General features: G+C 56.0%; 1 protein-coding gene across 1 annotated transcript in view; it reads left to right on the plus strand.

Moving 5' to 3' along the window:
• The window catches only part of ASMTL (acetylserotonin O-methyltransferase like), a 27,828-nt gene that overhangs the window by 7,778 nt on the left and 8,709 nt on the right, over nucleotides 1-11,341 (plus strand). The window contains exons 8-11 of the mRNA XM_024768086.1: nucleotides 1,402-1,510; nucleotides 3,400-3,787; nucleotides 6,544-6,706; nucleotides 10,177-10,364. Coding sequence (XP_024623854.1) covers nucleotides 1,402-1,510; nucleotides 3,400-3,787; nucleotides 6,544-6,706; nucleotides 10,177-10,364 — 848 coding nt within the window. The remainder of the gene's footprint in view (nucleotides 1-1,401; nucleotides 1,511-3,399; nucleotides 3,788-6,543; nucleotides 6,707-10,176; nucleotides 10,365-11,341) is intronic.

Here is an 11,341-nt window from a genome sequence, read left to right on the forward strand (position 1 = left end):
CGTGAAGGGAGCCTGGGGTCCTCGGGGACCCGGGTCCACGGGGGCGGCTCTGTCTTTGCTCCCCGTGACCCCGCCTTCTCGTCCTGCCTGGGAACGTCAGGGTCCCATGCGGAAATCCTGGGGTGCACCCTGAGCGCCCGATGGAGACCGTGCTGGGGGGCGGGGGCCGTCATAAAAGCCCGTCCAATGCGACCGGCCCAGATGCTTTCTTTGAGGTTTTTGGTCTGGAAGGTGGAGGAGTTTGGCCCCTGTTGGCGAGGGTTTTCTCTGTGTGTGTTTTGGCCGAGCCGTGTGGCTTGTGGGGTCTTAGTTCTCCGACCGGGATCAAACCCGTACCCCCTGCAGTGGAAGCGCAGAGTCCTAACCACTGGGCCGCCGGGGAGGTCCCGATGGGCTTTTTTTTTTTTTAATGCACAATTTTTTAAAGCTGCTTAAAAGATATTTCAGGTCCAGGAAGGACCCTGAGGCTGACTTTGAGCTCTTGGGCTCCCCGAGCACATCCCACAGGTGGGTGACCACGCACCTGTCTGATAATTAGTGATTGGGTTACTCTTACCTTCTTGGTCTGTCCTGGACTTCAACCTGTGCTCTTTGGGGAGAAAGCACTTGCTGGACAGTGTGGTTCCTTTCCCTGGGGCTTGAGACCATAGGCATCCATCCTCCCCCATCCTGGACACCAGACGTCTGAGGTCAAGGTGTCCCAGGGCCGCGCTCCCTCCAGAGGCTCCAGGGGAGGGTGCTTCTTGCCTCTTCCAGCTTCTGGGGCTCCAGGCATCCCTGGACTCGTGGCCGCCTCCCTCCCATCTCTGCCTCTGTCTTCACGGGGCTTCTCCTCTGTGCCTGTGTCCCTCCTCTTCTGTCTCTTAGAAGGACCCTGTCATTGGGTATAGGGCCACCCTCCTCCAGGAGGACCTCATCTCAGACCCTTTGTTCCATCACATCTGCAGAGACCCTGTTTCCTAATAAGGTCCTGTTCTGAGGTTTTCAGAGGGTGTGACGTTTGGGGGCACCGTTCACGCCAGGACGGCTGGTGTGGAGAGCCCTCACAAGTGGCCGCCATGCATAGCCGCCGTACTGTGTGCCTGGGGCCTTTCCAGCCCCACAGCCGAAAGCCTCGTGTAGACCTGTGGTAACTCTACTCCACGACTCAGCACAGAAACCAGAGGCCCGTGTCATCCGGCTCTGCAGGCTGCAGCTTTTTCTCCTGCTTTTGCCAATTCTGTTGCCCTCTTTTCTGTTTTATTCTTTCTCTTCTCCCTTGTCTAAAAGGAACCGTTAACGACCGTGTGTGAATTCTACGCAAAGCTCAGGCCCACTCCCCCCAAAGGCAGCGGCTAGAACCTGGGGACGCGGGGGCCTGGCGCCGGCCACGTACCCTCACTGCGGGGTCCTTCCTTGCAGACGGCCGGCTGGACACGGAGGTCTCGGAGTTCTACGAGGAGACCACGGTGAAGTTCTCAGAGCTGTCAGAGGAGCTGCTGTGGGAGTACATCAACAGCGGAGAGCCCATGTGAGTCTCTGTTGGGAGCTGCGGTGCCGAGTCCCCGCTGTGGGCGGCGGACACACTGGGCGCGTGGCTCAGCCTGTGTTGGGGGCCAGGGCTCCTGACGAGCCCGGTGCCCCGGTGCCTGGAAGGTGCTGGAAGGATGCCTTCCTGGGGGTCCCCGTCCCGTGGATGCTCCTACAGCACAGCCGGCCCTCCCAGGGCGCCACGCCCGCTCCCATGATGGTGGGGCAGCCGGGGCCGGTCCCTGGAGGGCAGAGGTCACCATGACCCCGATGTCACTGGCCGCCCCAAAGCGCGCCGGGTCCGGGCAGTAGTCTTCTCAAGGTCACGGAGGCTCAGCTCGTTCTGCAGCCTCGCTGGCTTCGCTCCCCACCCCCGCCGGGGCTGGGCTCGGCGCCAGCTGGTGGCTGCTGGCCTCGCCACGGGTCTGACGGTGCCCCGGGGACCAGCCTCCCCATGTATCTTCAGGAAGCGGCTCACTCCGGGTGCTCGCGAGGGGCCGGGCACTGACAGCCGTGGGGAGGTGAGCGCAGAAGCCCTGGGCTCCTGAGACCGAGGGTCCGAGCATGTGTTCTGCTGGTTAAAGCCGGTCTCAGGCCTGTTCAAGGTAAAGGCAGGGGAGAAGAGTCTCCCAGGGGTATTGATCTTGTGGAAGCAGCCCCAGCAAAGGAACTCCCCGACCGCCTTGTCCTTCTGGCGGGCGTGGCAGCCCCCACTGCAGGGTAGTGAGGGGTGTGCTGTGCGCCCGGCCCCGTTCTCACCATCTTCTGTGATGATGGGCCCTCACAGGAGCCTCAGATCTGGGGCATCCTAGTCTGCTTGGGGTCCTAAGAAAGCGCTACAGGCAGGGAGCTTGTAAACGAGAGACTTATTTCTCACCGTCCTGGAGGCTGGAGGTCTGAGATCCTGGCGAGGCCAGATTTAGCGTCTGGTGAGGCTGCTTCCTGGTTCATAGATGGTGACTCCTTGCTGTGTCCTCGCCTGGAGGAAGGGGCCAGGGAGCCCCCTGGGGTCTCTTTTAGAAGGACACTAATCCCATCCACGGGGGCTGCACCCTCATGACCTCATCACCTCCCCGAGGTCCCACCTCCTGACACCATCGCGTTGTGGGTTAGGATTCCGCAGGGCGCCGGGCTCTGGGTGGTGACGGCTGTCAAGAGCGGAGCTGCTGGGTATCAGGGTGTCTGATCAGGACAACACACCAAAACGAGAGGCAGGGTCAGGCCGTTCCCGCTGCAGCTGCAGCGGGACCAAGAGGCTGAACCAGAGGGCGTGCCAGCTCCCCCGTCCCCTTTCCCCCAGGAGAGGGCCCGGGCGAGGGTTGGGGGGTGAGCGCAGGCGTGAGGACCATGGGGGTGGGTTCACTGCCGGGGGGGGCGGCCCAGATCACTGCCGCTGTCGCTTTATGGAGCCGTGTCTGGCACAGCGGGAGAGGCGGGGGAGTCAGGGCGGAGGGAGGGGCTTCATGGCCCCGTCTTCCCCCGTAAGGAGGTCTCAGCAGTGGCGCCTGGGGAAGACCTGGGCCGAGGACCCACATGAATGGACATCCGAGGGACGGGGATGCAGGTGGCAGGAGAGTACGGCCGGGGGCCTGGGTCCTTGACAGCAATCCCCCTCCCCTCAGAGAGCCTGCTGGTGGCCATGCGCCAGGCCTGGAGTGGGGGGGCAGCTTCCTGAGTGGCCGCCAGGTGCCCCTCGTCACGCCCCAGGGGCGGGACCGAGGGGTCACTTGGGATCTGGGCCTGGACGCCCCAGTGCACAGCCACCCGGGTCCAAGGTTGGCGGGTTCCCCTGCAGGGGTCCTGGCTGCAGGTCTGCTGACCCCAGGAAGGTCAACGTCGCTGCCATCTTCTCTACCCTCCTTCCCTCCCCGCTGTGGTTCCCCGCCCCAGGGACAAGGCTGGCGGCTACGGGATCCAGGCGCTGGGCGGGATGCTGGTGGAGTACGTGCACGGGGACTTCCTCAATGTCGTGGGCTTCCCCCTGAACCACTTCTGCAAGGAGCTGGCACGGCTGTACTACCCGCCCCGCCCCGAGGACCTGCGGCGCGTCAGGCATGACTCCATCCCCGCCGTCGACACCTTCGAGAACCTGAGTGACTCGGAGGCAGGTGGCTCAGACCCAGGTCAGAGCGCCAAGGGCGGCCGTGGTGGCGAGCAGGTGGACGGAGACCGGTCACAGGCTCCGCGCACGCTGGATGCAGCCCTTAACGGGGCGGAGAGCCGGCCCCCGTTCCCCACAGGCCTCCTGGAGCTGATGGACGGCTTCAAAGCATCCAAGGTACCTGTGTGATTCATGACCACATGACCCCAACACAGGGGAGCCCAAAACCGCAGGCATCCATCCTCCCCCATCCCGGGGACCACAGCTCAAGGTGTCCCGGGGCTGTGCTCCCTCCAGAGGGTCCCGGGGAGGGTCCTTCTCGCCTCTTCCAGCTTCTGGGGGCTCCAGGCGTCCCTGGGCTCGTGGCCACCTCCCTCCCGTCTCTGCCTCTGTCTTCCCGGGGCTTCTCCTCTGTGTCTGTGTCTCTCCTCTTCTGTGTCTTAGAAGGACCCTGTCATTGGATGTAGGGCCACCCTCCTCCAGGAGGAACTCATCTCAGACCCTTCACTGCATCACCTCTGCAGAGACCCTGTTTCCACATAAGGCCTCATTCCCATATTTTGGGGGTCAGGGCATGCACATATCCTTTTGGGGCCACCGTTGAGCCCATAACTGTGGTCTGTGCCTGGAGGGGGCAGGGCGGGGTCTGTGCGGGTGTTTGAAGGTAAGCAGGCCTCACGTGACCCCAGCGAGGGGCCACATTATGTCCCCAGCCCAGGGAGGTGGGGCTGGAATGCCGGCTGTGCGGCCGCCTCTGGGACCCTGCAGCCCTGCTGGCTGGGCAGCAGGTGGATTGTGGCCCCCAGGACGCCAGCTGCCTGCAGGGCAGACCAGGTCAGTGTGTGTGTCCTCGTCATCCTGTGGCCTCTGGATCTCGGGCAGCCGTCCCAGCCAGAGGGTGTCCTGGGCAGGGGAGGGGGCAGTGCTGGGCCAGCTCGATGCTTCCTGGAACCACCAGGTACCTTTGACCACAGGTTGCCCTGTGCCCACGTGCAGGTGCTTCAGGGAAGCCCCAGGCCCGGGGCCCGATGGGAAGTGGGTTGGGCAGCGTCCCAGCCAGCTGGCGTCCACCATCTCCCTGGCTCCTGTGGACGCACTTGTGCACCCACCCAGCTGTGACACGTGGCCCGGCCCTCCCCCTTCCCCACCAGGCCCTCTCCTGCAGCTCTGGGCTCCTGGGGGTTGGAGCAGGGGGCGGCCTTGCTCGCGCTGGGGCCCCTCAGGGGTAGCCTCAGTGGCTCGTGGAGAGACAGGACACTGGCTGGGGAAGGACCGGGGGCCTGACCTTCCCCCCCTCCACCCCGGCCACCTTCCTGTCACCTCCTCCTCAGGAGAGGGGACCTGTGTGCCTAGGATGGAGGTGGTTCTGCTGCGTTGTAGGTCAGATTCTCTGATCCACCTGGAGATGCTGGCGCAGACAGCGCTGCTGCAGCCCGTCAGGCTGGCGCTCGGTGGAGTTGTGCTGTGCTTGCACGGTCTGTCGCTCTAGCATCCATCCATCCATCCGTCTGTCCATTTCATCTGTCTGTCATCTATATCATCAATCTATATATACTGTCATTATCGTCTGTCAGCGTACCTGTCATCTGTCCATCCGTCCTCTGATCTAGGTATAATCTATGTCCGTCGTCTATGTATGTCTATCGTTTACCTATATCTATTGTTACTATCATCTGTCTGCCTTCTGTCCATCCATTCATACATCCGTCTCCCTACCTATCATTTATCTCTCCACCAATGTATCAATCATCTATCCAGCTATGTATCATCTGTGTCCATCTATATCTATCTATACGTATCATTATATATATATATCATTATCCATCTTCTCTGTATCCACCGATAATCTAGCTATCATTTACCTATCTGTATCTATCTGTTATCTGTATTTATCTATCTACATCATCGATGTGTGCATACCTATGGTTATCTATCTATATAACCATCATCTGTCTATCCATCCCTCTACTTATCTGTGTATAATTTATATTTATTGTCTCTCTGTAGCTGTTGTTATCATCCGTCTTCTCTCCATTGTTCATCATCCATTTTCCTACCATTTGTCTGTCTGTCTCTGTTTATCTATTTATCTATCATCTGTCTATCCACCTGCTTATCTGTCACGTCTGTCTGTCTATCGTCTGTGTCTATTATTATTCCTATTTATATATCCACCCATTTATTTATCATCTCTATCTGTATATATCATCTACATGTCTATTATTATCACCTGCCTACCTGTCTATCCCTCCATCCACCCATTTACCTATCTATCACCTGTCTGTATCTGTCACCTATCTACATACCTCCCCATCTGTCCATCCACCCTCGTGTGACACGGGTCTCCTTACAAAGGTCTCCCAATGGCTGACCATGCCGACCAAGCCGGGGTCTGCTGGGGGTCTTGGAGCAAGTGTCACCCACCCCCCGCCCCAGATCAGTCATGGTAGTTCTGGACGCAGCTCAGGGAGAGCCCTTTCCCGAAGTGCCCCTTTACTCGTCCCTGGAGGTGTCTGCGTTACGACGAGGTGAGAGTTCCAGAGAGGTTTACGGTGTCACGTGAGGGTGTGTCCTGAGCAGCGTGGAGCGTCCGTGTCCTGCGCAGAGGCCCGTCTCCACATGGTGTCATCCTGAGGTCCTGGGACTTGGGGCGTCGACGTAGGAACCTTGGGGGGACACCACACAGCCCCTGACAGCAGCGCTTTGGTCTTTCTCCACTGGGACAGTTTCTCTGCTTGGTGTTCGTCGACTTGGTCTTACCTGGAGCAAACCTTGTACAACCTGGAGCCTAAACCCACTCGCCTCTGCAGAAGTTTCCCTTGATGAGCTCGATGTTTTTGAGCATCCTGCCGTCCCTCTTTGGAGTCCCTGGGAATAAAGAGCAACTGATAAGTCACGTTGTACGTCTAACTGTAACTGTTCTTCACGGACAGGTCCTGTTCACGGCTTGCAAGCTCAAACTGTTTGATGTGTTAAAAGACCAAGGCCCCCTGCAGGCCGTGGATGTCGCCTGCAAACTCAGCACCTGCGCGGACAGGACTGAGCAGCTGCTGGATGTGTGCGCGGCCCTGGGTTTACTGGAGAAGACGCGCAGAGGTGAGGGGCTTCCTGGGTGTCTTTCCAGCAACTGTGCCTGCGAGACCAAGTCACCAGGTGACAGTGGCTTCTGAGCCGAGGCAGGGAGGACAGACCATGCGTCATCCCTGTGCCCCAAGAATGCCCCAGAGGGTCAGCAGAGGATGGGTGGAAGGAGGAAACGCGCGCGCATGCGTGTGTGCGTGGTGTGTGTGCGTGTGTGTGCGTGCATGTGTGTGTGCGTGCGTGTGTGCGTGTGTGGTGTGTTAGGAGACAGGCTTCTTTATGGGCTCAGAGGGCCTGTATCTGCCACGGTTCTCGAGAGAAACAGCCCATAGGGTTTGTATGTGTGCACAGCATAGATACCAGTTTATTCTTACTTATTTGTTTAGATAGGCAGACAGATGAGGTGGATGGATGGATAGATAGATATCGATTGATAATAGGGATGATAGATAGGTACGTGGATGGATAGCTAGATGATAGATAAACAGATGATACGTGGATGGGTGAATGGACAAATAGGTAATAGATGGGTGGGTGGATAAATGACGGCTAGATAGATTGTTTGGTTGATAGGTGGGTGCATGGATATGTAGATAGATAAGCAGATAGATGGATGAAGAGGTAGAGGATAGAAAGATAGCTAGGTTGATAGGTGATCCATAAATAGAGAACAGGTGGATGGATAAACAAATGGATGGATAGATAATAGGATAAGTAGATGGATAGATGATAGGTAAATAGATGATGGATGGATGGGTGGGTGGATAAATAGTAGATTGATAGATCAATAGATATAAATTGATAATAGAGATGAGAGATAATAGATGGGTGTATAGACAAATGATAGATAAATAGATGGGTGGATGGATAGATAATGGATGAATAGACAGATGATAAAAAGATAGATACTAGATACAGATACATACATAGATACACAAATGCGAGATGGTAAGTAAGTAAATAGATACATAGATGGATACATGATGACGAAGACAGATGATTAATAGATGAGAGAGATACATGTAGATGATTGATAGGTCATAGATGCATAGGTACATAGATAGTTTGATTGATAGGTGGATACTTAGGTATGTAAATAGATAAGTAGATGGATGAACAGGTAGATGATAGAAAGATAGATAGATAATAGAATAGGTATGATGGAGGCATAGATCAATTATAGATGATAGATGATAGATGATAGAAAGATAGATAGATGATAGAAAATACATGATAGATGGAGGGATGGATGAATAGATAATAGATGGGTGGATGGATAAATGGTAGATGAGTAGAGAGATGATAAAAAGATAGATACTAGATATAGATACATACATAGATACATACACAAATGCTAGATGGTAAGTAAATAAATAGATACATGGATACATGGTGAAGACAGATGATTAATAGATGAGAGAGATACATGTAGATGATTGATAGGTCATAGATGCATAGGTACATAGATAGTTTGATTGATAGGTGGATACTTAGGTATGTAAATAGATAAGTAGATGGATGAACAGGTAGATGATAGATAGATAATAGAATAGATATGATGGATTGGATAGATAATAGAATAGATATGATGGAGGCATAGATCAATGATACATAGATGATAGAAAATACATGATAGATGGAGGGATGGATGAATAGATAATAGATGGGTGGATGGATAAATGGTAGATGAATAGAGAGATGATAAAAAGATAAATGATCGCTATATAGATACATGTATACGTGCACAGGTGATAGATGGTAAATGAATAGGTGGATGGTAGATGGATGAATAGGTGATGTTGAAGATCGATGATTACTAGATGAGAGAGATACATGTAGGTGACTGATAGGTAATAGATGGATAGGTAGATACGTAGATAGAAAGACAGATAAAACGAAGTAGACGACATATGTGGTACATGGACGGATGAAGGGTGACGGTGTGGGTTTGCTGGGTGCACAGAGCTCTCGAGGGTGTTCTCAGAGCAGAGGGTGCTACGGATGGTCCTTGAGCAGATGGAGAGAGGCAGGGGCTCAGAGGACCCCAGAGCAGGAGACACAGCATCCCTTCTGTGGTGAGCAGGGAAGCAGGGTGCTGGCAGAAGCCCCCCAGAGCCACCCCTCATACGAGAGGCGGACAAGTACACGCTAAAGATTTGGGTCGCGGGATGCAGAACATCCCCCCAGCCAGAGCATCTTAGTAATGTTCTCCTCCATTTAAAAAAATATATATATTTATTTATTACGTTTGGCTGCATTGGGTCTTTGTTGCTGCGTGCGGGCTTTCTCTAGTTGTGGCGAGCAGGGGCTACTCTTCATTGTGGTGTGCGGGCTTCTCATTGCGGTGGCTTCTCTCGGTGTGGAGCACAGGCTCTTGGCGCACGGGTTTCAGTAGTTGTGGTTCACGGGCTCAGTAGTTGTGGCTTGCGGGCTCTAGAGCACAGGCTCAGTAATCGTGGCACGTGGGCTTAGCAGTTGTGGCGCACGGGCTTAGTTGCTCCGCGGCATGTGGGATCTTCCCAGACCAGGGCTCGGACCCGTGTCCTCTGCATCGGCAGGCGGATTCTTAACCTCTGTGCCACCAGGGAAGCCCCTCTCCTCAACTGAAAATAATGACCAAATGTGGAGAAAGGGTCCAAGGTCCGGACTTCCAGTCCCTGCTACCTGGCAGACACCCTGCAGGGTCCTCAGGTGAGCCCTGCCAGCCGCTCCTGTACCTCTGCACGGGGCCTGGGGTGGGGCGGGCGGGGTGGGTGCTGCCCTTCAGAGGACCCCAGGCCTCAGAACTCAGAGCGCTCGGTCATTAGGGAACACTGCTCAGCGTCTGTGACAACCTAAATGGGAAAAGAATTTGAAAAAGCACAGATACGTGTCTACGCGCGACTGAATCACTCTGAGTGCACCTCAAACCAACAGGACATCGCTCACCAACTGTGCTCCAATATAAAATAAGACGTTTTTAAAAATATATATTTATATAATTAAAGATAATAGTCTTTAAAAAAAAAGTGTGAGGACTTCCCTGGCGGTTCAGTGGTTAAGGCTCCACGCTTCCACTGCAGGGGGCCCGGGTTCCACCGCTAACTAAGATCCTGCGTGCCGTGCGGTGCCGCCACAAAAAGGAAAAAAAGAAAATTAAGCAACAGTAAAAATTCAGTTTCCAAAACAAACAAACAAAGACAACATGTAAAGGGCCAAATGGGGCTTCCCTGGTGGCGCAGTGGTTAAGAATCCGTCTGCCGATGCAGGGCACACGGGTTTGAGCCCTGGTCTGGGAAGATCCCACGTGCCGCGGAGCAGCTAAGCCCGTGCGCCACAACTATTGTGTGTGTTGCTCGAGGAAGAGCAACACCCTTGCGTCGTTCTCTGGGCCGCCTCTGGGCGTCCGTGCGCTTGGCACTTAGTCAGATAGACGTCCTGATGACGCTGGGTGGTGGCTCACCCCGCGGTCAGCTGAGCCGTCACACAACGCCCCGTCCTTTCAGGTTACGGCAACACGGAGGTGGCGACCCTGCACCTAGTGTCAGACGGCGAACACTCTCTCCAGGGCCTGGCCGAGTACAATGACGCCCACGTCTGGGGCGTCTTCACACGCCTGGGCCTGGCCGTGCGGGAGGGGGCAGACCAGACCCGCGGGGCTCTGGGGGCGATGGAGGAGGAACGCCTGTCCCAGGTACTGTAACCCCCGTGTTCCTTTTCACGCCCCGTCTGTGCTGCGAAAGGACCAGTGGGCATGGAAACATCTCAGATTCTGGCCGATGTGGGAATCCCTGCGGGAGGCCGCCGTGGCGGGGAGGGTGCGGCTGGCTGGTCACAGCTCCTGAAAAGAGGGCTTTTCTAGGACGGGGCTGCCTTGAATCAAGGCACCGTGTTTCCTACGTGGAGTTGCGTTGCACAGACTCCTGGTTCTTAGCTCAGCGCAGGGTGTGCAAAGGGCTTCCCGGCCCTTCCCCTGCCCCCTGGCACCCCCGACCCCTGTTCACCGTTGTGTGGGAGGGAAGGGGTCTCAGAGGGTCTTGGAGGGTCTTGGAAGATCTTGGGTGGTCTTGGAGGGCCTCGAGGGGTCGTAGAGGACAGTGTCCTGGGAGATGCTGAGGTCCCCAGGCCCGAAATCTGGGTGAAATGGCAGCAGCACCATCGTGGCCTCAGGCAACGAGTCCGGCCCCCTCGGGCCCCGGTCTGCACCCCCCGCCCCTTGGGATTTCAGCTGACTCCCTGCCCATCCCTCGCCTCCTGACCACCCTCAGGAGCCCTAAGAGTGTCAGGCCCAGGGCGGGTCCCCTGCGCGCTGGCCTCCTTCTCTGCCCCAGGGACTCATTCCCTCCCACCCGGGTGGGGCCCAAGCACACATGGACCCCACCGGGGAGCTGGGCAGGGAGCCCTGGTCTCTGTAAACGATCAGATCAGATCATCCTCAGTGAGGTGACAGCTGAGGGGGCAGGGGGTCGTTACCCCCTAAGTCCTCCTGGTTTGGTTCAGTGAGACCCGAGTGGGGAGTCGGCAGTCTCCCAGGAGGAGATCCCCTGCAAACTGGAAATCAGACCCAGAGAGTGCGCTGTGTCAGGGTGCAGTGGAGAGGCCCTCCTGGCAACGCTCCAGCCTCACCGCCTAGGTGGACACAGTTCAGACCCAGTGCCCCCTCCCACCCTC

The sequence above is a fragment of the Neophocaena asiaeorientalis genome, unplaced genomic scaffold, assembly GCF_003031525.2.
Source record: "Neophocaena asiaeorientalis asiaeorientalis breed wild unplaced genomic scaffold, Neophocaena_asiaeorientalis_V1.1 scaffold871, whole genome shotgun sequence".
NCBI classification, from domain to species: domain Eukaryota; kingdom Metazoa; phylum Chordata; class Mammalia; order Artiodactyla; family Phocoenidae; genus Neophocaena; species Neophocaena asiaeorientalis.